Genomic DNA, 22,250 nt, shown 5'->3' with positions numbered 1-22,250 from the left:
CTGCCTATCTGAGGCTATTGATATTTCTCTTGGCAATCTTGATTTCAGCTTGTGATTCATCCAACCATCATTCTGCACCATGTACTCTACATAGAAGTTAAATAAACAGGGTGACAATATACACCCTTGTTATACACCTTCCTCAATTTTGAAGCAGTCCATTTTTCCATGTCTGGTTCTAAATGTTGCTTCTTGACCTACATACAAGTTTCTCAGGACACAGGTGACAGAGTCAATTCCTAGGCAGGTTGATAAGAAATCCGGGGTCCCTGAGGAGGAGATCAGTTCAGCTCAGTCACTCAGTTGTGTCTGACTCTCTGTGACCCCATGAATCACAGCACACCAGACCTCCCTGTCCATCATCAACTCCTGGGGTTCACCCAAACTCAGGGGCATCGAGTTGGTTATGCCATCCAGCCATCTCATCCTCTGTCATCCCCTTCTCCTCCTGCCCCCAATCCCTCCCAGCATCAGGGTCTTTTCCAATGAGTCAACTCTTCGCATGAGGTGGCCAAAGTATTGGAGTTTAGCCTCAGCATCGGTCCTTTCAAAGAACACCCAGGACTGGTCTCCTTTAGGATGGACTGGTTGGATCTCCTTGCAGTCCAAGGGACTTGCAAGACTCTTCTCCAACACCACAGTTCAAAAGCATCAATTCTTCAGCGATCAGCTTTCTTCACAGTCCAATACTCACATCCATATATGACCACTGGAAAAACCATGGTCTTGATTAAACAGACTTTTGTTGGCAAAGTAATATCTCTGCTTTGCAATATGCTATCTAGGTTGGTCATAATTTTCCTTCCAAGGAGTAAGTGTCTTTTAATTTCATGGCTGCAAGCACCATCTGTAGTGATTTTGGAGTCCCCAAAAACAAAGTCTGACACTGTTTCCACTGTTTCCCCATCTATTTCCCATGAAGTGATGGGACCAAATGCCATGATCTTAGTTTTCTGAATGTTGAGCTTCAAGCCAACTTTTTCACTCTCCTCTTTTGCTTTCATCAAGAGGCTTTTTAGTTCCTCTTCACTTTCTGCCATAAGGGTGGTGTCATCTGCATATCTGAGGTTATTGATATTTCTCCCGGCAATCTTGATTCCAGCTTGTGCTTCTTCCAGCCCAGCGTTCCTCATGATGTACTCTGCATAGGAGTTAAATAAGCAGGGTGACAATATACAACCTGATGTACTCCTTTTCCTATTTCGAAGTAGTCTGTTGTTCCATGTCCAGATCTAATTGTTGCTTCCTGACCTGCATAAAGGTTTCTCAAGAGGCATGTCTGGTGGTCTGGTATTCCGATCTCTTTCAGAATTTTCCACAGTTTATTGTGACCCACACAGTTGAAGGCTTTGACATAGTCAACAAAGCAGAAATAGATGTTTTTTCTGGAACTCTTGCTTTTTCCATGATCCAGCGGATGTTGGTAATTTGATCTCTGGTTCCTCTGCCTTTTCTAAAACCAGCTTGAACATCTGGGAGTTCACGGTTCACGTATTGCTGAAGCCTTGCTTGGAGAATTTTGAGCATGACTTTACTAGCATGTGAATGAATGCAATTGTGCGGTAGTTTGAGCATTCTTTGGGATCGCCTTTCTTTGGGATTGGAATGAAAACACCTTTACAGACCTGTGGCCACTGTTGCATTTTCCAAATTTGCTGGCATATTGAGTGCAGCACATTCACAGCATCATCTTCCAGAATTTGAAATAGCTCCACTAGAATTCCATCACCTCCACTAGCTTTGTTTCTAGTGATGCTTTCTAAGGCCCACTTGACTTCACATTCCAGGATGTCTGGCTCTAGGTGAGTGATCATACCATATGATTATCTTCATACATACCATATGACGATCTTTTTTGTACAGTTTTTCTGTGTATTCCTGCCACCTCTTCTTAATATCTTCTGCTTCTGTTAGGTCCATACCATTTCTGTCCTTTATCGAGCTCATCTTTGCGTGACATGTTCCCTTGGTATCTCTAATTTTCTTGAAGAGATCTCTAGTTTTTCCCATTCTGTTGTTTTCCTCTATTTCTTTGCATTGATCGCTGAGGAAGGCTTTCTTATCTCTCCTTGCTATTCTTTGGAACTCTGCATTTAGATGCTTATATCTTTCCTTTTCTCCTTTGCTTTTCGCTTCTCTTCTTTTCACAGCTATTTGTAAGGCCTCCCCAGACAGCCATTTTGCTCTTCTGCATTTCTTTTCCATGGGGATGGTCTTGGTCCCTGTCTCCTGTACAATGTCACGAACCTCCATCCAGAGTTCATCAGGCACTCTATCGATCAGATCTAGTCCCTTCAATCTATTTCTCACTTCCACTGTATAATCATAAGGGATTTGATTTAGGTCATATCTGAATGGTCTAGTTGTTTTCCCTACTTTCTTCAATTTAAGTCTGTATTTTGCAAGAAGGAGTTCATGATCTGAGCCACAGTCAACTCCCGGTCTTGTTTATGCTGACTATATAGAGCTTCTCCATTTTGGCTGCAAAGAATATAATCAATCTGATTTCAGTGTTGACCGTCTGGCGATGTCAATGTGTAGAGTCTTCTCTTGTGTTGTTGAAACAGGGTGTTTGCTATGACCAGTGTGTTCTCTTGGCACAATTCTATTAGCCTTTGCCCTGCTTCATTCCATGCTCCAAGGCCAAATTTGCTTGTTACTCCTGGTGTTTCTTGACTTCCTACTTTTGCATTCCTGTCCCCTATAATGAAAAGGTCATCTTTTTTGGGTGTTAGTTCTAAAAGGTCTTTTAGGTCTTTTTCAGAGCTCAGGAATCTGACACCATTTGCTATAAGCAATCACAGGTAAGGTGGTCTGATATTCCCATCTCTTTAAGAACTTTTCACAGCTTGTTGCGATCCACACAGTGAAAGGCTTTAGTGCAGTCAATGAAGCAGAAGTAGATGTTTTTTGGAACTCTCTTTCTTTTCTTTGATCAAGTGGATGTTGGCAGTTTGATCTCTGCTTCCTCTCCTTTTCTGAATCCAGCTTGTACATCTGGAAGCTCTTGATTCACATACTTTGAAGACTAGTTTGAAGGATTTTGAGCATAGCCTTGCTAGCATGTGAAAAGAGTGCAATTGTATGGTTGTTTGAACATTATCTGGTATTGCCCTTCTTTGGGACTGGAGTGAAAACTGATGTTTTCCAGTCCTGTGACCACTGCAGTATTTCCCAAACTTGCTGATATTTTGAGTGGGAGGTTAGCAAAGAAAATAATTTTGTACGCTCCGACTTTAACTTTTCCTAGATCAGTGGGGATATTGCAGTCTATACCTGAAAATCACTTCTTAATCACAGTGACTCATACTGCCAACATGAGCTGTTTTGAAAGACCATTACAATGAAAATACAGCTAAGTAAAATCTGTCTTCTAAATTATGACCTAGAACTGTAGTCAAGGGTGCACTTGAAGGAAGGGAGCACTTGAGTCTGGAAGCTTTCCTTGACCTGTGTACACAGCAGAAACTGCCAGCGATTCACTGCATCCACCATGCAAATAGAACACCCTTGGAGTGTTCTACCTGCTACTAGGGTCACCCTGTAGCAGGCTCTTTGCATAACTTCTCAATGTTCACAGCTTCAAGTGAATCAAGTTAACTGGACCTGAGATGGAACGTTGTGTGTGTCTGTGTAGAAGAACATGTGAGTGGGCACCCTAGGACTTTAGAAAGGGAATGAGATGGCGCCCTCTTGTAAACCAGCTGTGACAGTGGACAAGGTGCTCAGTCCCTCTGGAACCAGCTGTGGACAGGCTGGATGGTGGCCAGTGTGGTCTTTGTTGCTCAAAGCAACTCTCTTTCCCTGAGTTTCAGGCTGCAAGTGCCAACTACTCAGGCCTTAGACCCAGGGAGGTCCCCAGTTTCCTGACATAGTTTCAGGAGATATGGGAAGAATTTCAGAAGGAGTTTGGTGGCATTTTCAGTTGGAGCTGAGATTTTAAGATCAAGGCAAGACCTGGTGCCCTGGATCCATTTCTCTGCCCATTTTCCTGAGTCCATCTGGAGTGTGAGTGGTGTGCAGGTCTGAACTCCCCCACGCCCAACCCAGAGCAGCTCTCCGAAGCTCTGAGGCTAAGAATCACCTACTGCACTGACCCTTGTGGCTGGCCCCATGCCCCGGACACCCCAGAATTCTGTGAACACCACTCAGCTTTATGTGTGAGACTGATTCCTCCTGGCGTGGCTTCTCCACACATACCCTGCTTGGTGGTCCCATCACAGTGGTCAGGTTTGTTTCCTCTGTCACATCAAGATCCTTCCAGCTCTGAAGGATGTTCTGTCATTACCACATTTACAAATCAAGAGGGACCGCAGAAAGGGTTGTTTGTCTGAGGATCCTGCAAGATTTTACTACTACAACTCCTAGTGTGCGCTAGGCACAAGGCTACAAATATGTATCTATATTATATTATTTAATCCTCAAAACATCACAAAAAAGGTAGGTACCATTGCATGTTTTCTATGTATAAGAAAACTAAGGTTTAAAAATCTTAAAAAAATATGCCTAAGATACACAGCTAATGCATTTCAGATCCAGAATTACAGACTGAGATATTTTAAAGGCCAATACACATGATGCTAGAGACTACTATCTCAAAACAGTTGGATAAGCTAATTGAGGGAAATGTGTATATATAAAGATGTTAATATACGTATATATCTATATCTATGATATAGCTGGATCAAGATCCTATTTATTCCTTGCAAAGGAAAGATGGAGTTCTATTAAAGAAAATTATTTTTACCTTCAGAATATCTCCTTCAAACAACTGGAAGCTTCGTGCTCTGAGATGGATCCCCTTGCCAGCTTCCGTTTCAATTTTATAGATACACTCATGGTTATTATCATAGTTTGATGGGAAATTTGGAGACAGCAACGTTCCTTCATTTCCTTTGACACTTGCTCCACATTCAGCTAAAATAAACAGGACATTAAAAAAAGAAAGAGGATTCAAAAGTGGAATTACTGATTTTAATAAATAAAAACTTTAAAATCATGGCAGCCCTCTTCTCTCTCAATGTATGTCTGCTGTTAACATATTGCTTTTATAGACTAAAAACTTCTTTTCACTGTTTTACCAACTGGACAGGAAAGATATCCCCATTCATCCCATTTTCAAGACTTTCTCGTTTCTTTTAGTAGACTGCTTCTTCCTCCTATCCTGCAAAGAGTTCTAGGGTGAAACAGATAAGCCTGAACACTCTGACTGACCCCTGGGTGCTCGCCTCTCCGAGCCCCAGCTCTGCCTCATGAAGCGCCCCTGCCGACCCCTGCGTGCTGACTCAACAGTGATGTCCACGCAGCTCCCCTCGTCGGCATTCTGCATTGTAGCCTCAGCCTGGATGCACTTAAACGGGGTTTCCACCATGGACCAGACCATCGAGTCCCCCACTGCTGTGTCACAGTCCTGAGCCCATCTGACTGTCTTGGGACAGAAGTCCCTTTGACGGCAGAAAATACATTCTTTTCCCCTTTTCCTGATGAAAGGAGATGGCAGTTCACCTCTAGATCCAAATTTGCATAAAGAACTTAAATCAGAGTAAAAATGAAAACAAATATAGCCCTCAACTTTCTGCCAAAGTCACCTAGACTAGTGACCAGAGAAAGTCACCTAGACTCTCAGCACCCGTTTCTTCACCTACGAAAGTGAGCGTGTTAGGCTAACCTCTAAAAGTGTCCAAAACAAACATAACAAGATAAGATTGCCCTGCGTGTGCATGTGTGTGTTTGTATATGTGTGTGTGTGCATGCTTGTGTGACAAGAATGCTCCATGTGATTCTGCATGAAATAACTTATCAGCCACACACTTATCATATAGATAAGCACAGCGATTTTTAAAATTCCAACAAAAGAAGCCTGAGTGTGAAGAGTAATGGTCAAGTTGGAAACCGAAAATAAGTAAAATGCCTGCACATAATGGGGGCGAGAGGGGGCCAGGGTTCACTTTAAGGGGGGGCCTCCTGAGGGTCACACAGCTTTGGCGATGTCCCAGGCATGCCTGTCTTCATAATCACAAATCTCTGACTGCCCAGTCTCTCTCTGACAATAACTGAAGTCCTCCTCTGTACCAGAAGTGGGGCTTCCCTGGCCTGATGATGGAAGGAAAAAGGTGGAGATTCAGGATCAGCTCCAGATGATTTGCGCCCTTGAATCTCAGGATGTCCCCACATACAGGGGTCAGGAAGAGAATCAGGAAGAAAACACAGGAGAACTTGGTTCCCCTGCCCTTACTTTTCCCTCCAAAAGGACATAAAGGGGGGTTTTATGGGAAATGGGGCAGAAAACGTTAAGAAAGAACCGCAAGTGGCCTTATGGGCATGACTGAAGCAGGGTAACATTTGGGAGAACTTTGGAATCTGGCTGCAAGCACAGACTGGGCCAGATGGCAGGGGGCATCTGGGGGTCATGGAACCAGGATCCCTGGAGAGCTTGGAGCACAGAGGTGACCTGATAGATGGTTGTCTGGAAAAGAGGACACACACTAAAAGAAAGCAGTGAATCCAAAGATTCTAAAGGAAACAGTATTAGTGTGAAAATGGACATGTTAATAAATTCTAGAATTCCCAGTCTAGAGGAACACACTGGAAAATCAAATAAGTACTTATGATGCTGGGAAAGACTGCAGGCAGGGGAGAAGGGTAAGACAAAGGATGATGTGGTTGGATGGCATCACTGACTCAGTAGAGGTGAGTCTGAGCAAGCTCCGGGATATAGCAAAGGACAGGGAAGCCTGGTATGCTGCAGTCCATAAGAGTTGCAAAGAGTTGGCCATGACTCGGTGACTGAACAAAAAAGGGTTGATAAAAAGTATAAGACTTTGCCTGTCTAGGTACAGCAATCTATTCTTCTTTTGGTCTATTTGTCACTTGAACTGAATGAATTTTTATAAGTATTACATCATTAAATAAAAAAAACAATTCCATGAGGTCAGTATCAATGCTAAGTCCATTTTACAGATGAGGAAACTGAGGCAGATTAATTAACCTGCTCAAGATCACATGGGGCAGGGTGGTGGTTGACAGAGCTGGGATTTGAACCTCATGTGGTCTAGTAACAACCACACTATGTTGTCAAAGTATAATATTTATTAATAATTATGCTTACAGATGTTAAGTAACCCACGAGGAACACATATGAATGCATGACTCCGAAAGAGTAGGAACATGAGGCTGTCATGATTGAGCATCTTAACATTCCACAAAATATCCCGCCATGGAACAGGAGCGTCTGCACTGGGATCTTGTTTGTGAGGCAGGCTGATGACCTAAGTTTATTTCCAATTGAATGTCCTAGTGCACAAAGGCAGACGCACCGTGACTTTCAAATGGAAGAACCGGAGCGCGTAAAGAAGACTGGGTAGGGGCTCTAAAGCCCGACTGTCCCATAGGAGACAGCTGAGTGAAGCGCGACAAACAGTAGAAGAGCAGGTTCTCAGAAACTTAAAGAATGGATGGCACCAGAATTTCAGAAATTCTTTGGACTTGATTTCAGACGTCCATTGCAAATCTCCATTCCTGGAGCAATTAAATGTGTCAGTTTTAAATTCTTTCCATAATCCATTCAAAATGACTTTAAGATGAAAGAATATAATTTCCCGTAAAATGAATCATTGGCTCCTTTTTCTTTTTATAAAGAGCCTCCTGAAACTGTAATTAAAATTGAATTGTCATTTAGAGTTTTGTAATGGAACTAAACTTATCAAAGTAAATGAAAAAATAGAAAGGAGTCAATTGATTTTCCAGTTAATTCTTCTGTACAAAAGCATCAACCTGTGCAGGCTGTCTTGCAGCTCTGGATGATGTAACAGAAGAGAGGAGAGGCTTAAAGGACAACATTAATCAGTATTTATCATAGCTTTGGAAGCTGAAAGTCCACACCCAGAGCATTAACCATATTATCTGTAAGTATTAATACTCAAAGAGATACTTTATCAGGGATATTAACTTACTATTTGATAGTAACACAGTAGGTGAAAAGATACACTGAAATGGCAACTCACTCCAGGATCCTTGCCTGGAGAATTCCACAGACAGAGGAGCCTGGCAGGCTACAGTCCACAGGGTCTCAAAGAGTCAGACACGATTGAATGACTGAGCATGCACGCAATCTGCCTACTTACATTGATCTGGATTCAAATTCTGTTGCTGAAGACTTGCTCCCCTAAACACTACTGAAGGCCACAGTGCCTCTCATCGCACAGGGACACTTCTTCATGTAAGGGGTGCAGCTCAGGGCAGTTCTCAGCCCAGGTGTCCATTCAAAGTTCTGTTTATAACCAGGTGTTTATTAGGGAAAGATGAAGGAGCGTGCTCATCATTCTCTTGGCCTTCCTCCAGGTGTGATCTTCAGAATGGACCTGCAGCTCTTGGCTAGGGATAGGCTGTTCTTATTTCCATGATTTTGAAGGAAGAAAGACACAGAGTGCCAATGAACCGAACTGTGAGATCAAGATAGGCACCTCTGAGAGGAACACTCGTCGCTTGACAAACATTTACTGAATAAGGCCCAGAGCTGGATCTGGGCCAAGGCAGCCCCCACTGCAAAGGAATGGTCAACCCAGCGGGGAGACAGGGATAAGCAGACTAGCCTGATGGCTTAGACGGTGATCCCGGAGGGTCCCTCTCCAGCCAGGGGGTAAGCAGGGTGGAGAGAGCTGCATGGAGGGGGTTCAAAATGAGGAAGGGCAGGCTGGCAGAAAAGGGGGTACACGCTGTGAGTAAGGAGCACTGAAGAGAGAGGCCTACAGGTTAGAGAAGCAGCAATTTCATGCCTTGTGCAGCGCGTCTGTACGTGACTGTAGGTAGGTGTGTGCCCAAGCTCAAGTACACGGGGGAGCTGGGTGGAAGTCGAGGGTCCGCCAGTGAATAACACTGACCCTCCCGGAGGCTGCCTCAAGTTCTTTTAACAGACAGGTGGGGGAGGCTCTGAATTCAGACAGATCACTCTGGGGCTGCGGCCCCCCGGGGGGCAGTCCTGGAGGCAGGGGTGTCTTCATGGTGCGAAGGCGAAGGCTTCTCTAGGCCAGGCAGAGAGGAGCCCTGGGGGAAGCAGAATCTTGAGAACTACCACTCTTCGGATGTGGAGAATGAGGGGAAGGGAGGGAGGAGACCTCCAGGTGCCACGTGGTGCCTCCCAGGCGCTCCTGGGTTTTATTGCCCTCGGAAATACAGTTAGTCAGATGGACTCTATTCTTTGCAGCCAAAGATTGAGAAGTTCTATACAGTCAGCAAAAACAAGACCTGGAACTGACTGACTGTGTCTCAGATCATGAACTTCTTATTGCTTAAAATTCAGGCTTAAATTGAAGAAAGTAGGGAAAACCACTAGTTCATTCAAATATGACCTAAATCAAATTCCTTATGATTATACAGTGGAGGTGACAAATAGATTCACGGGATTAGCTATGGTAGACAGAGTGCCTGAAGAACTACGGAAGGAGGTCCATAACATTATACAGGAGGCAGTGACCAAAACCATCCCAAAGGAAAAGAAATGTAAGAAGGCAAAATGGTTGTCTGAGGAGACCTTACAAAGAGCTGAGAGAAGAGAAGAAGCAAATGGCAAAAGAGAAAGAGAGAGATATACCCAACGGAATGCAGAGTTTCAGAGAACAGCAAGGAGATATAAGCAAGCCTCTTTAAATGAACAACACAAAGAAATAGAGGAAAACAGCAGAATGAGAAAGACTAGAGATCTGTGCAAGAAAACTGTAGCTATCAAGGCAGCATTTCATGCGAAGAAGGGCACAGTAGAGGACAGATATGGTAGGGACCCAACAGAGGCAGAAGAGATTGAAGAGGTGGCAATGAAATACAGAACTATACGAAAAGGGTCTTAATGACCTGGATGACCAAGATGTTGTGGTCACTCACTTAAAATCAGACATTTTGGAATGTGAAGACAATTGAGACTTAGTATGCATTACTACAAACAAAGTTAGTGGAGGTGATGGAATTCCAGCTGAGTTATTTCAAGTCCTAAAAGATGCTGCTGCTAAAGTGCTGTACTCAGTATGTGAGCAAATTTGAAAAGCTTAGCAGTGGCTGTGGACTAGAAAACATCAGTTTTCACTCCAACCCCAAAAGAAGGCGGTGCCAGATAATGTTCAAACTACTATACGATTACACTCATTTGAGGTAATGCTCAAAATCCTTTAAGATAGGCTTCAGCAGTACATGAACTTAGAACCTCCAGATGTACAAACTGGGTTTAGAAAAGGCATACAAACCAGAGATCAAATTGCCAACATTTGCTGGATCATAGAAAAAGCAAGGGGGTTAAAAAAAACATCTGCTTCATTGACTATGCTAAAGCCTTTGTGTGGATCACAACAAACTGTGGAAAATTCTTAAAGAGATGGGAATACCAGACCACCTTATCTGCCTCTTGAGAAACCTGTATGCAGACAGGAAAGAAACAATAGTTAGAACCGGACATGGAACAACAGACTGGTTCAAAATTGAGAAAGGAGTACATCAAGGCTGTGTATCATCATCCTGCTTATTTAACTTATACGCAGAGTATATCAACTGAAATTCTGGGCTAGATGAAGCACAAGCTGGAATCAAGATAGCCAGGAAAAATATCAACAACCTCATATATGCAGATAATAATACTCTAAAGGCAAAATGTGAAGAGGAACTAAAGAGCCTCTTGATGAAGGTGAAAGAGGAGAGTGAAAAAGCTGGCTTAAAACTCAACATTCAAAAAACTAAGATCATGGCATCTGGTCCCATCACTTCATGGCAAATAGATGGGGAAACAATGGAAACAGTGACAGACTTTATTTTCTTGGGCTCCAATATCACTGTACACGATGGCTGAAGCCACGAAATTAAAAGATGCTTACTCCTTGGAAGAAAAGCTGTGCCAAAACTAGACAGTGTATTAAAAACCAGAGACATCACTTTGCTGACAGAAGTTTGCACAGTCCAAGCTATGGTTTTTCCAGTAATCATGTATGGATGTGAAAGTTGGACCATAAAGAAGGCTAAGTGCCAAAGAACTGATGCTTTCAAACTGTGGTGCTGGAGAAGATTCTTGAGAGTCCCTTTGGAGAGCAAGATCAGACCAGTCAATCCTAAAGGAAATCAATCTTGAAGGTTCATTGGAAAGACTGATGTTGAAGATGAAACTCCAATACTTTGGTTACCTGATCCGAAGAACTGCCTCATTGGAGAAGACCCTGATGCTGGGAAAGATTGAAGGCAGGAGGAGAAGGGGATGACAGAGGATGAGATGGTTGGATGGCATCACTGACTCAATGGGCATGAGTTTGAGTAAACTCTGGGAGTTGGGGATGGACAGGGAGGCCTGGCATGCTACAGTCCATGGGGTCACAAAGAGTCGGACATGACTGAGCGACTGAATTGAACTGAACTGAAGCTGATGCTAAAGCTCCAAAACTTTGCTGACCTGATGCAAAGAGCTGGATCATTGGAAAAGACCCTGATGCTGGGAAAGATTGAGGACAGGAGAAGAAGGGGGTGACCGAGGATGAGATGGTTGGATGGCATCATTGACTCAATGAATGTGATTTTGAGCAGACTTCAGGAGACAGTGAAGAACAGGGAGGCCTGGCATGCAGTCACAAGAGTTGGACATGCCTTATTGACTGAACAGTAACATGGCTATTCAAAGGTCTCTTGTGGCCAGATGGGCTGGAAGGAAATTTGGGGAGCAGCTGGTAAAATACAAGAGGAAAAATACAGAACAGCCTCAGCCCAAGCCACTGTGCTGTCTCAGTGCTGGGGTGAAAGGCCTAGTGTTGGAATCTTGCTGACTGTGCCGGTGGGCAAAGGTCTTAGGTTCTTAGTGTTCCCACCTGTAGAACGGATTTGACACATGCAAAGAGTCCAGAGCTGTGCTGGTCTAGAAATATTAACGATTATTTCAACCCCAGTTGCTCCTCATTTTACATTTAAGGCAATGATGCAAAAACCCAGATAACAAGAATGAATCTAGATAAAATAGAATAAAGGCAAATAGAATATTATAATTGATAGACAGTGCTACATATGGGGAATAAATCTTCAACTTCATTGGGTTGGGAGTTTTCTCTCCAGATTTTAACTATCTTGTTCAGTAATTTCTAATTTGAAGTAAATGGATTCTAGGCAACTCTGGGAACATCTAGGATCATCTAGAAAATTATTTTCTTAGAAAGTATTCTTTTTTCTTTAGGCCACGTTCAAAATTGGCATCCAATTCTCAAATAAAATCCGTAACTTAAAAAAAAGTGGTAACTACTGTTTTAGGAGGAAGTCAGATCATAGAAAGGTCAGATCTGCACCCCGGCAGGAAGCAGAGACGATACACTTCATGTTCATTTGTCTAATTGTTTTATATTGAGTCCTCACTACCCTACTGTCCATGCCACATTGAAACACAAAATGACAGTATTAACTTTTGAATCACATAATATTTCTAAATAATTAAAGAGAGTCTGTGCTTTGGAAAAAGTATGATTTACTAAGTTAACAATTCAGCATTTTTATGGGTTATGAAATTTCAGTTTCACAACTTGCCCACCAGGCTCTAGTATATCAGCTGGTAAGAGGCACATGGAGGGTACCAGGGGCTCCTCAAGAACTCAGAAAGCTCACAGTTAAGGGGTCTGAGGGTCCTAACTAGACAGATGCCATAATGCTGTGACATTAGCCATGCTTGGTAGCTCTAAAGGACAGACTACAAGCCATTCTCATGCTGAGCAGCATTGCAGAGGGCAGGCAGCAGACACTGTCCCTAGAGCTAATGACTAGACTGGCCAGACGTTCAGCCAAGCTTCCGTGTTTAAACTCTGAGCCACCAGATCGATTCTCTGCTGAACTCCTCACAGCAGCACAGCTCAGGTTAACAACAAATACACCCCACAGAACAGGCTGATTTCACAGTCTCAGCACAGTGCCTCGTTCTAAATACCTAAATAAAGATTCATACAGCTGAACAGAATGACCGCTTGAATTCTTCGAGAACACAGGGAGAAAGATAATCCAGCATTACAATTGCTAGCACGCCCACTTTGCAGTACGTACAATCCTCTAATCAGAGTGTAAAGAAACAACCAAACCAGCGCTTTAAATTGTCACCAGGAGAGGCTTACTGCCTTCAAGCAATAGGATTGTCAAAGGTTGTGGTAATACAGCCTGCCTTCTAGCTTTTGCTTTTTCTTTTGTCCCAGATACACAGTATATATGTTTATGTATATATATATATATATATATAAACATTCCTCATTACTATGCTTGACACAGGCTTTAGTTTCACCCCCATTCGGTCACGAGGTTTTAGAGCTGAAAGGGTCTGGCTTTGTCACTGAAGTAACCACAGCCCAGATGGGGTCCTGTCCCCCTGCCCTGGGAAGTGGAGAGGCCTTTGTCCGGCCTGGTGGGTGGCGCTCACTCCTCCCTGGCCCGGGGGGCCCTGAGCGCTGACTGCACCATGCCCTGCCCCCTGGATGAATGAAATGAAAGCGTGTGACCACCTACCCACACACCTTGGCAGAGGTGCACTCCACACACGGCGGCCCCCACCCAGGCACGTGAGCTTGGTAGCACCTTCTAAGCGGTAACCCGGGAAGCAGGAGAAGGTCAGTGCGTCCCCAACTCCGAAGTGAAAGCCAATTCTTCTGCTGAAGGCAGGGACGCCAGGGTCATCGCATGGCTCGAGGTCGTACTCTGAGACAGGAAGGGACAGAGCACACGTGGGAACCTGTGTAAACACTCGAACATCACTCAGCAAGAATCCAAAGCTGCTGTTATTTTTAAAAAGTAAATCACTAGACATATAATTTTTTCCCCAGACTCTGCTGTGACTGTCACATGGATTGTTGTTCTTTGTACTATAGGTTTTCACATGACAAATGGAATAATTTATAGTATTTAAAAATGTAGATGTAGGGATGTCCCTGGTGGTCCAGTAGCTGACATGCTGTGCTCCCAAAGCAGGGTGCCCAGGTTCAATCCCTGGTCAGGGAATTAGATCTCACATGCTGCAACTAAAAGTTTGAATGCTGCAGATAAGACCCAGTGCAGGCAAATAAATAAATATTTTTTTTAAAATAGATGTATAACATTATAATAATCTGATCCATTTAGACCTGTCACTTTAACAGTATGGACTTATTTTAGTGACAATTCTTATTGCTCAAGTCAGTTATTGTCCTCTTCTTAAAGATGATTTGGATAAATGAGATCCAGAGGAGCAGAAACTAAAAGCAACATCATAGGGTTTTGCTGGTGGAAAATTTATCATAATCAATCCCACCCCTAAAATACACCTCAGCAAGGAAAAGCAAAACTGTAACCTGCCTATGTTTCAATTTTAAGCCATGTTTTATTGAAATGCAATAGAAAATGTTCTGGAAACTGCTGGAAATTTCTGCACACTACTCAGGAAGAAGGTGCTAATTTAGTAAACATGAGAAAACAAAGATTAATGTCCGGTGTTTCGCTGCACTGGGGATTAAATGTACAAAATACCAGTGTATCTGTCTCATTCCATGGTGCTGATTCTTTCAAGCCTCAATTGTAACAGTACAGCTGCATCTGCAGTGTCATTGGTCTCAAGGTCCATCTTTCAGACCATTTTTCTAATTCTTGCCTTTTTCTTCAGTGTCTAATGCCCAGTGCTTAGTCAGATAGGATCAAATGGTGACCACCATCAGGGATTTGAATGATAGAAAGAGTTTCAAAGAAGTTAAAGTAACAGTTAGAGAATGAGCATTATTGCAATGAAGGGGAGACAAAGGACAGATTTTCCTAAGCTGGGGGGAAAGTGTGCTGGTTCTTCTGAAAACAAATTGCCTCCTCTTCCTGATTTCCAGCTCTCTTAGCTGTGGATTCTGTATTCTCAATAAATATAGTAAATTCAACTATCATGCCCCCAGTATTTCTCAATTTAAATCCATGTTTTCTACTCCCATTACCCACAAGTTTTATCACTGGTGTCCTGACCTCATAAGAAGAAATCTCTTTCCCCATTTTTCCCTTGTCTCACCCAATTTACTGGTCAACATGCGAGGGCCACGCTTGCTACACTGTCTTTGTCCTGTTTTTCACTTAGGTAAAAACTCTATTCTGGATCTCTAACATATTCAAACTACTCTGGTCACTCTGGAAATATGATCATTAATTTGACTTATTTTTAATATGACCCAACAAGGGGAAAAGTAATATTTAATTCGACCCAATAAATATTTATTTGTCATACCAAAACATTCTAGGAAGAAGAACAGACAGTACTGGACCTCTGGAGGGAGGAGTTTGCCTGGTTAAGGATAAAGAAAGGCTTTGAATGAAGAGGAAACCACATCTGTAAAGGCACTGAGTGGCCCAGATTCTCATCTTTTGAAGAGAATGACGAGGAAATTATGTGAACTCACAGAAAGTTGGCATTCAGAAGGCAGAATCATAGGAGGCGTGGGGAAGGGAGGTTGGAATAGTAAGTAGACACAGAGAATGGTCAGAAATGGATGCTCAAGGTTGAGCAGATGGATCAGGAAGGTGGGCGGCCTGACCTAAGCATTCTGGACTACTGAGTTCTTCTCTCCCAATACCCCTTCATTATCTGCAGGAACACTGACTGGGAGACACAACTGAAAATGATCCTTTAATGTCTGTGCGTGCATGTGTGCTCAGGTGTGTTCTGCTCTTTGTGACCCCATGGACAGTAACCCACCAGGCTCTCCTGTCCATGGGATTCTCCAGGCAAGAATACTGGAACGCGTAGACATTCCCTCCTCCGGGGGATCTTTACAACTCAGGGATCAAACTCAGGTCTCTTGTGTCTCCTGCATTGGCAGACAGATTCTTTACCCACTGAGTCTCCTAAGAAGTCACTTCAATAAACTTTCTAAAAAGGACAGAAACAAACCAGACTAACAAGGAAAAAAAAATCCATATAAGGAGCATACCGATTTGGTACAAATATCTGAAAAATCCTCAGATGGGCAAAAGCTTCATTTGCACAATAAAGTTGTTACTTCTTTGGGCAGAAACAATAAACTCCACTATGTCGGTGTCACTGGCAGTCATTCACAGCCCGGCTTCGGGGCATTTTGTTCTTAGCTTGACTGTCTGAGTGTGCATTTGTCATACAGTAGAGACAAACCTGACTCCTTGTGCAAGTCTTATAGACTGTGTTCTATGGGTTGTCTGCAAATGAATTGCTACACATGCTCAAAAAGTGTTGCCTCTTTGGCCTTAAAATTTAAAAATACTTTAAAACCGCCCGAAATAGCTACAAAGACACAGGAAAGTGTGTGTTGCTATTCCTGTTGTTCCCTTGCTTTGTTGTTGAGGGAGTTTACGGACACCTGCCCTCTGCCTCCTGGAGTCAAAAGCCTCCCTGTAGCTGTGTCACTTGTAGCTGTGTGTGGGGAGTGATGGAACTAAGGAGATGGCGCAGAACGGATAGAGGTTGCACAGACTCCTGAGAAACATCTACAGCACAGATCCACAGACTGGCACCACTGCCGATTTCTGTCTTTGGAGTATTCTGCTTAAATTCATTTTGGATCACGATGAAAGGAGGAAGAGAGTGGAGTGATAGTCTCACAGTGATTCTAATTGAGATCCACCCCGGAGAACACACAGAGAGACGGATTTAGGTATTAGTGTTAGGAAGATTTAAGTCTTTGATATAGAAAGTGGCCAATTTCACGATTACCATTGATTGCAGCAAATTTCGAAGATACCAAGTAGTCTGAGCCTGTCTGGAAAGCTCCATTAATTCAGTGAAATAACAGGAAAAATCAACAAAGTCAGATTAAGATAAATGGCAATTGGTCATAATTACAGGGAGTATAAAATGATTCAGAGCATCTTAAAATCCCTAAGAAGTCTTTTTTTTAACAATATTTCAATTTGAAAATCATACTTCAATAAAGCTAAAAAAGACAGTATTTAATTTTATATATTTTAATGATCATGTGATATTTAGTAAGTGTTTATTGACAACTTAACTAATTCCTACTATGTGTAAGATACTGGACTGGAACTGTCTTGATGTAAAGGAGGAACAAGGAAATATTTCTACAAAGAGTTTTAGCCTCAACACAGGAGATAACATAAATATTCAGATATTTTAGCAAAGAATCTGATGAGTTGCATCAAAAGTTATTAGGGAATTAACTGGAACAATAAAAATAGAAGAAACTACTTGTAATTACAGGACTGAGACCCCCTTATGAAAACTACTTTAGCTCTGGGCAATGAAATGTGATATGGGAAACCACTTTCTTTGCCAAAGTATCAGATACACAAATGGAAATTTATGTAGTTGTTAACACCAGTCAGTCATCTCAGAGCAGTGATTGCCTCTGCCAGCTGGAGTGTGTCTGAGACCCAGTGGGACATCTGCCCCTGATGCTTGTTGAACACTGTTTGCTTACGTGATTAAAATTATCCCCCACGTTTGACCAGTGAACTGTCTGTACTGGTTTTTCTCACCTGTAAAATTATATTAATACCATTCTTAGCAATCTAACACATATAGACAATGGCTGAAACTACATAAACCTCTCATAAAGTGTCATCTGTGTTTTGTAATAAAGGTGAAAATGTTTCCTAATTTTGGAGTACGGTTTTGTTGCTTTAATGATGGCATTAAGGTCAACAAGAAGCTCATCCTCGATTGTGCATGGTCACATTTTCTTCATCCTAAAGGTGGCTCTCAGGACAGCTACTGGGTCTCCTGGAAGGCAGGACCCAAAACAACGAGACCACAGTGAATTCTGAGGCTGTTCCCCAGTCAGGACAGTGTCCTCAGAGGTTCTGGTCGCAGTGATGACAAGAGGCTGAGAAGGCAGGGATATTAGCAAATTTGGAGGGATGAGAATTTACAGCTGACGTTCGGCAAACAGTGTCTTGGGGCTGCAAGCAACTGCCCATTGGTCTTACCTCCTCCTCCACACGAACTAGATCTTCCCACTGGTCAGTCATTTGCCTGTAAACACACACACGCACGCGCGTGTGCTCACACAATGGTACAGTTACTGCCCGAGAAGATAAGACCCCAACATACCTGAAAATGTGATGTTGAAGCCCTCATAGGAAATGGAGAAGTCGGATATAAACCGAAGCTGGGCTGTGAAGTTTCCAAACAAACCTGCCTTGATGGTGTGAGGCAGCACCGAGCCCGTGAGCCGGGCCACCGGCTCTGAGAAGCTCCCATCCTCGGCGATCAGCAGGTAGTCGTGCGAGCTCTCCAAGTGAAAGGTGTGGAAGATCATCTGCACTCCTGAGAGTCAGAGATGGAGACGGTGAGAGGGAGAGGGAGACAGAGAGTCAGAGGTGGAGTCAGTGAGAGATGGGGACAGAAAGGGCAGAGAGCGGAGTAACGCGGGTACTGATAGAATCAAAAACCGGGGAATGAATTCCTTCTGGGAATATACTCTTAAAATGCAATCTGAATTATGACGTTTGAAAGAAAAGTACAGGGAATGGGTAGAAAGAGAGTGGCTTTAGGAATAAAAGAGAGAAGAAGGAATAAACAGCAAAACCCAATGTTTCAGTGTATACAGGTATAGCTACAGTTACAGAGTAGACACAGGGATATACAGAGAGCTATGGATGTAGGTTCCGACATAAATACATAACTAAACTCGGCTGCAGGGTTCAATGGACTGTGCACAGACCCTCAGGGCAAGCGTTTGTGACTGTGGACACAAGGACCAGAACGCTTTCCCATTGATACTAAACATGTCCTTCAGAAACACCAGGCTTGGAGGTTTAATACAGAAACTTACACAAGTGAGGGAAGAGAGTTGTGAAACCCTACTTTCATGTGGCCCTGGCATATGATCCCCTAGTAGCTATACCCACAAAGTATTATTTCTCAGTTCCTATACATAATGAATATAATTAACCATGAAGAGATCTTTTTAATAAAAATTTTCATTTTTATGATTATAAAACCCTGGTCACTTATAACTTGCTTATTCTTTTTTTTCTTTTACAAATCAGTTACTCATTATGTGTAATAATACTCATCAGGCTTAGAACACACAGCAAGTACAAGAATGGGGCTTAGATTTATAGTAGAAATGAGAAGTTACATAATTCTTTATCTCCTTTTACTAAGCATTATTCACGTTTTGTATAATGCATTCCTCTTTTCTTTAGCATTGCACCTGATTTTCAAGCTTATGTTCACAAGCATAAATTCAAGTTATCTGGTCAATAGACAATAAAATAAGGAATCAACTTTTGCTTGAATGCACCAATAATTTAAAGATTATTTTTATTCTAGAGTCTCATTAAAAATCAGTTAGTAATCAAAACATATATGAGAAAATTAGTTTTCTTACTTGCTCACATATCAATATTTTTTGTTCCCATGTCTGCATCTAGTTAATTATTTCATATTTTTGAAATATGTAATATTCTTACCCTTTCCATGAGACACCTCAATGGTCCATGTACAGTTTAGAGAGTTTGGATAAAAATCTGGAAACCCAGGAGAAAGAACTGTTCCACTCTTTCCTTGGATGTATCCTCCACAGAGGGCTTAAATAATAAGAAATATCATTTTAGTATTAAAGTTTCACAATGATTGCTACAATAAAACACTTTTAAAGTGGCATTTAATTTGCACAAGGAATAAAAGAATACTAAAGGTCACCTCCATGGAAAACAAAACAAAACCAAAACTTTATTTTGCCTGCAATGTGTCAGTTCATATACAAAGACATAAGTAGTACAATATTGAATGGTTTGCCTTGGAAACGAACAGAGATCATTCTGTCATTTTTGAGATTGCATCCAAGTACTGCATTTCGGACTCTTTGTTGACCATGATGCCAACTCCATTCCTGCCCACATTAGTAGATATAATGGTCATCTGAGTTAAATTCACCCATTCCAGTCCATTTTAGTTCACTGATTCCTAGAATGTCTACGCTCACTCTTGCCATCTCCTGTTTGACCACTTCCAATTTGCCTTGATTCATGGACCTAACATTCCAGGTTCCTATGCAATATTGCTATTTACAGTTAGAACTGGATATGGAACAACAGGCTGGCTCCAAATAGGAAAAGGAGTACGTCAAGGCTGTATATTGTCACCCTGCTTATTTAACTTCTATGCAGAGTACATCATGAGGAATGCTGGGCTGGAAGAAGCACAAGCTGGAATCAAGATTGCTGGGAGAAATATCAATAACCTCAGATATGCAGATGACACCACCCTTATGACAGAAAGTGAAGAGGAACTAAAAAGCCTCTTGATGAAATTGAAAGAAGAGAGTGAAAAAGTTGGCTTGAAACTCAACATTCAGAAAACTAAGATCAAGGCATCTGGTCCCATCACTTCATGGGAAACAGATGGAGAAACAGTGGAAACAGTGTCAGACTTTATTTTGGGGGGCTCCAAAATCACTGCAGATGCTGATTGCAGCCATGAAATTAAAAGACGCTTACTCCTTGGAAGGAAAGTTATGACCAACCTAGATAGCATATTAAAAAGCAGAGACATTACTTTGCCAACAAAGGTCTGTCTAGTTAAGGCTATGGTTTTTCCCGTGGTCATGTATGGATGTGAGAGTTGGACTCTGAAGAAAGCTGATCGCCAAAGAATTGGTGCTTTTGAACTGTGGTGCTGGAGAAGACTCTAGAGAGTCCCTTGGACTGCAAGGAGATCCAACCAGTCCATTCTAAAGGAGATCGGTCCTGGGTGTTCATTGGAAGGACTGATGCTAAAGCTGAAACTCCAATACTTTGGGCACCTCATGCGACGAGTTGACTCACTGGAAAAGACTCTGATTCTGGGAGGGATTGGGGATGGGAGGAGAAGGGGACGACAGAGAATGAGATGGCTGGATGGCATCACCGACTCTGTGGACATGAGTTTGGGTGAACTCCGGGAGTTGGTGATGGACAGGGAGGCCTGGCATGCTGTGATTCATGGGGTTGCAGAGAGTTGGACACGACTGAGCAACTGAACTGAACTGAACTGTAGTCCAAAACCTGGAAAGACGCCATAGGGTTGGCTATACCAGCTGAAGTGGAGCCGTCCTGTGATGGTGAGGTCTATGCGTCTGCCCGACTGCATCACAGGATGCACAGCCGTTTGACATGACTTTATTCTGAGTGCATCTGTGAGGATGCTCCTGGGTGAGGTGACACTGGAACAGGTCGACCGAGTAGAGCAGGTGGCCCTCCCCAGTGCGGGGTGGGCCTCTTCCAACAGGTCAGAGGCCTGAGGAGGTCGAAAAGACTGAGCGTCTTGTAAGCAAGACGGAACACATCCTGCCCAGCAGCTTTCACACTGGAACATCAGCTTCCTTCCTATCCTCAGTCTTGATCGGAAGCATCAGCTCCTTCTGAGTCTTGACGCCGCTGGCCTCCAGACTAGAATTCACACCCTTGGGGCCCCTGGGTCTCCAGCTGACTGACCACAGATCCGAGGGCTTCACAGCCTCTGTAATCATGTGAGTCAGCTTATTATAAATGTCTCCACCTCTACCTACATCTCTGTATCTTCCTGATTCCAGTCCTCTAGAACTGCCAGGAGCACTTCATTGAATTTAAATCCTTTACGACAACACACGTCTCGTTCGATATGTCTCAGTCTCATTTTCAAAAGAAAGAAAAGAAAGTTGTACATAATCACTTGAGGGAGGAAGTCGACATGTTTAGGAATCAGTGTCCTGTGGGGGTTCCAGTGCTCAGACCTTGATGCCAGAAAGTGACGAGTTCAGATGCAGACCTGTCTCTGACTCTGGTCTTTGGCAAGTAGCTTGTCCTCCTTCCTGCACATCTGCCTTATCTCAAAACTGAACTCAGAGATAACAGCCAGCTCTTAGGGTAGCTGTTTATAACAACTGGCTTCACAGAACACAATTTACAGGGCCCCATATGTATTAAATATCCAAGACATTAGCTGTTGATACTATGACTAGATCTTCATAGCATCACTATGTACAATAACACAGGTGTCCATCACAGATGAATGGGTAAAGAAGATGCAGTACGTATGTACAACTCTGCCATAAAATTTGAGTCAGCTCTGGTGAGGTGGATGAATCTACAGAGTGAAGTAAGGCAGAAAGAGAAAAAACAAATATAGTATATTCATGTATATATATAAGGAATCCAGAAAAATGGTATTGATGAACCTATCTGCAGGGAAGAAATGGAGACGCAGATGCAGAGAATGGACTTGTGGGCACAGTGGGGAGGGAGAGAGAGACTGGAGCAAGTAGCGTCAGCATATGTGCACTATCAGGCGTAGGATGCATCTTACA

The 22,250-nt window shown here is 42.8% G+C and overlaps 1 protein-coding gene across 1 annotated transcript in view; it reads right to left on the bottom strand.

The window, feature by feature from the left end:
- Positions 1-22,250, bottom strand: part of CSMD1 (CUB and Sushi multiple domains 1) — a 1,848,896-nt gene that overhangs the window by 360,269 nt on the left and 1,466,377 nt on the right. The window contains exons 20-23 of the mRNA XM_088832674.1: positions 19,396-19,512; positions 18,029-18,244; positions 13,492-13,680; positions 4,748-4,917 (exon numbers count right to left, since the gene is read on the bottom strand). Coding sequence (XP_088688800.1) covers positions 4,748-4,917; positions 13,492-13,680; positions 18,029-18,244; positions 19,396-19,512 — 692 coding nt within the window. The remainder of the gene's footprint in view (positions 1-4,747; positions 4,918-13,491; positions 13,681-18,028; positions 18,245-19,395; positions 19,513-22,250) is intronic.

The sequence above is a fragment of the Moschus berezovskii genome, chromosome 26, assembly GCF_049115385.1.
Source record: "Moschus berezovskii isolate FMDL1 chromosome 26, NW_MosBer_1.0, whole genome shotgun sequence".
In the NCBI taxonomy this organism is placed as follows: Eukaryota; Metazoa; Chordata; class Mammalia; order Artiodactyla; family Moschidae; genus Moschus; species Moschus berezovskii.
The sequence above is the reverse complement of the archived record's forward strand: the minus strand, read 5'-3'. Positions and strand labels throughout refer to the sequence as shown.